General features: G+C 34.3%; 1 protein-coding gene across 1 annotated transcript; it reads right to left on the bottom strand.

The window, feature by feature from the left end:
* Positions 1 to 601: 601 nt before the first annotated feature.
* LOC117330113 (multidrug resistance-associated protein 5-like) lies at positions 602 to 2682 on the bottom strand. The gene is made up of 3 exons (XM_033888331.1): positions 2396 to 2682; positions 1723 to 1870; positions 602 to 757 (listed from the first exon to the last, which is right to left on the bottom strand). Exons 1-3 carry the CDS (start codon positions 2569 to 2571, stop codon positions 602 to 604), a joined length of 480 nt encoding a protein of 159 aa, XP_033744222.1. The 5' UTR covers positions 2572 to 2682.
* Positions 2683 to 3748: the final 1066 nt, after the last annotated feature.

Here is a 3748-nt window from a genome sequence, read left to right as displayed (position 1 = left end):
AAGTCCTACATTTTGTAAAAAAAAATACGTAAATTGTATATAATAGATTCCATAATTTTAATACTACAATAAAATATGTAAACATCAACAAAAATGCTTTGAGATATAATGAGTGAGGAGGCCACTGTGAAGAATAACACGACACGCGGTTATGGAAGGTCCAACCAGATAAGAAAATTTCACGGCAATTGATTTTCGGGCATTCAATAAATGCGCAGTTACTGTAGTAATCGTTATGCGTCTTTTAAAAAAGCCGACGTAGAAACTGTTAATGGAGTTAGATAGTTGAATTATGACTTATAAGCAAAGTATTAAAACACCCGATCTCTTATGTGTATCCATACAGCGAGGAGGAAATGGGATAAATAATTACATCAATGCACCAAAGTTGAGGGCCAAATAAGTAATAAACAATTCACCTAATCCATATATAATGTACTTTGTATTATAACGTGTTACCATGGATCATATGATATGTGAATCGTAACTTATGTGTTCTAATACATGTAGATATATTTTTACAAACTAATGTTCTCTTTTAGAAAGAAGCAGGGGGGGGAAACAATAAAAGATGATAATAAACAATAAATAAATGATTTAACTACTTGCCTGTTTGTGCTCCATAAACAAGGATATATGTATGTGAACAAGTCCGTAGAAATTGTCCGACAACAGTTAATATGATCAATCCAATAACATAAGATATGGATGATTCCGGTCCTTCTAGATACTGTGTAACGGCACGAACAATGTAACCCTGAAAGAGATTCCAACAATATTACACGGATATCATAATCTGATGAAGAACCAAACTATAAGTTTTATAAGAATTCATTACTGCCAAGGATAAATTAATTTATATTGCGACGTTTTTGGTGAAACATGAATATTTACGTTGTTTTTTTTTTTTTTATTATTATTTTTTTTTTAACATTTTACGTTTGTTTAAATTATTGTATAACTAATATACTGTAGTACGGAGAACGCGTACATAGGTTTTAGGTATCCTTTGTCTTTTGACAATTTAATTGAATAATCGCTCGATCGTAGTATATCGATGTCACTTGTTGTTAACATTAAGGGAAAAAGAGTCTCATTATACCTCACTTCCATTTACACTGATATGAATCCTTGATTGGACTTAATGTAACCTCGTGACATGCTATAACTGAAACATTTCCCCAAAACTGCAGTGCGAGGGCGACAACCCCGGGTGATAATCCCCGAAGGGGACGTCATTATGACGTCATAAATCTGCAGTGCGAGGGCGACAAAAACCCCGGGTGATAATCCCCGAAGGGGACGTCATTATGACGTCATAAATCTGCAGTACGAGGGCGACAACCTCGGGGTGATCTCTGAAAAAATGTTGATTTTTTTATGATTCTTTATGTTGATTAAATTATCAAATAAATTTACATTTGTTGAGTTTCGTTCGGTATAATAAAGTAATTCTGGTCTTCTGTTTCTGGATCGATCCAGAATTGTCTCCATGGACAGGGAGACAATTCTGGATGGAGACAATTCTGGATGGATCCCTCCACAGAGGGCCATAATTGTAAATTGTCTAGAAGCCAAGTAAGGTTCGAGGCTAAAAGGCGGACCTTTGCTGTTTCTAACCTTACGTATTTTATTGACAATGTTACACATTATTGCGCTTAAATCAAAAGATACCTCAGGAAAATATTGATGGTAAAATAAATATTAAGAGAATTAACATACCGTGAAGAGAAACGCAATGCAAGCTTTGAAACAGCGGGCTGCGAACGCTACTAGTAGTCGTATCCATATGAATTTCAGCCACAACCTTAGAACTGAACATTTTTCAGGGCCAAAGGTCTGCATTTCGTCAATCCACATTGGTTCCAATCTGAAGAAAGATTGCAATAAAAATGGAAACGATACCCAAATTTGAGGTTACATGCATGCAGACGGATAGGAAGGATGAACCATACAGACATTCCATCCTCAGTCTGGAAGTATAAAAAGTATTTAAAAAAAAACAAAAACAACAACAACAAAAACAGCTTAACATTATCACCCAAATTTAAACAGACTTTATAATTCTTGGATATTGGATCATTAGAAAATTTACTTGAGATGATTTACAGAACAAAAATATTCATTTCATTTGATGCTGTTGTGTATCCGTAAGTAGTACTCTGTGTTTTGTGACTGGAGTTAATAGAATGGAATATCCGGCGAATATAAGAGGCGAGAGTTGGTACACGAATGAATCTACGATATTTCCCAAGATCTTCTGTAAGCTAAATAGATTTTATGCCGTTGTAAAAATGTCTATACTTCTAACACGAAATACTCTTCAATATGCTAACCAATAATTATTTCTTGCTTATTGTGAATCATCTTGATTTAAAGATAGATTGTTTACTACCTTTCTGTATTGACATCACACGACTCTAACTCTGAACAAGTCCATACATCTTCCTCTCTGATTTCCTTTTTCCTGTGTTTGAACAGATCCAGGACTAGCGGCGTTAGCCATCCTATTGTGATGTAGGATAAAAACCCCACATCATTCACAGGAATCGGTTGATGGCTGTGAGACATAAAAGATAATGACTATACATGTTTCAATATCAAATATTATATTAAATGTATGTTTTCATTGTAGTGACTTTTGAGTGAATAAATGCTTTGCGAATTTGAATGACCCAAATAACCACAGACAAAAACAGAATATCCGTTAGGGGTTGCAATAATATTGATATTTAGCAATAGCATCATACAAGTTTTTGTATGTAGCAGAAATTACACAAACAACCCCGGGAAGGGGCGGGGTTGGGGATGAAACATCTGCAAAATCATTGAGAGGCATGGAAGAACACAAAGACCAAAGACTTGGAAGCGGAACAGTTGAAAAGAGGAAGGTGAAAACGGGAAATATGAAAACATTTGTCAAAATGTTTGTCAATAAATAATCAAAATATTTTAATTGGTATGGTTTCGCAAATTTGCTGTAATAATATCGATATTGTTTACTTGATCAGATGGTGTATTCATGCAATTTTCCAAAACCGTACCAATTCATATATATATGTGTAAATTATTTATTGACAAACATTCGGGAGACAAGCTATGCTGTTGTAAATTGAATAAATATATTACAGAATTGCATTTAGACCTATTTCTTTTTATTTTCATAAAAACTTATTAAATGAGTGTTTTCTCCCTAGAAAAATGAGAAACAGTTTCAATTGTCTAACGTCTAACCAATTTTCACATTTTTTTCAGTTTCACTCCAAGAAGGGGTAGTGTAGTTTAGACCAAATATCAGTACCCTAGTAAAATTATCAAGTGATGTGTTAATAGCTTTCAACAACACCCCCCCCCCCCCCCCCAACACACACAGGGACATTAATACCGTGTATTATTATGCTTTTCAACGCTCCCAACAAAAACTTAATGCAAGAAAGTAAAAAAAAAGAAAAAAGAAAAAACAATTAAAAATAAAAAATTCATTTTTTTAAAGTTTTACTCTAGGAAGGCATAGTCTTACCCCAGAGGGATTTTTATATATGCCAAATATCAGCACCATAATACAATTATAAAATGATGTATTAATACCTTTCAACACTTAACATTTGAAAAACCAACGCCGACGCCGAGTTGACAACAAAAGCTCTCCCTCTTCTTCGAAGAGACGAGTTTAAAATGTTTTTTTTTAAGCTATCACGTCTAGATCCTGCCAACTCTGCTGTGAACCTGTACCAGGGAGAACTCGGGC

This window comes from Pecten maximus, chromosome 6 (genome assembly GCF_902652985.1).
Source record: "Pecten maximus chromosome 6, xPecMax1.1, whole genome shotgun sequence".
Lineage (NCBI taxonomy): Eukaryota > Metazoa > Mollusca > Bivalvia > Pectinida > Pectinidae > Pecten > Pecten maximus.
Note: the sequence above shows the minus strand (reverse complement) of the source record. Positions and strands in the feature narration are given on the sequence as shown.

Excerpts from the sequence above, each read along its gene's own strand:
- LOC117330113 (XM_033888331.1), bottom strand. The coding sequence starts at position 2,571 with ATGTCTCACAGCCATCAACCGATTCCTGTGAATGATGTGGGGTTTTTA. Across the intron at positions 1,871-2,395 it reads TGTGATGTCAATACAGAAAG|ATTGGAACCAATGTGGATTG; the intron begins GTAGTAAACAAT and ends ATCTTTCTTCAG. Across the intron at positions 758-1,722 it reads GCATTGCGTTTCTCTTCACG|GGTTACATTGTTCGTGCCGT; the intron begins GTATGTTAATTC and ends AATCTCTTTCAG.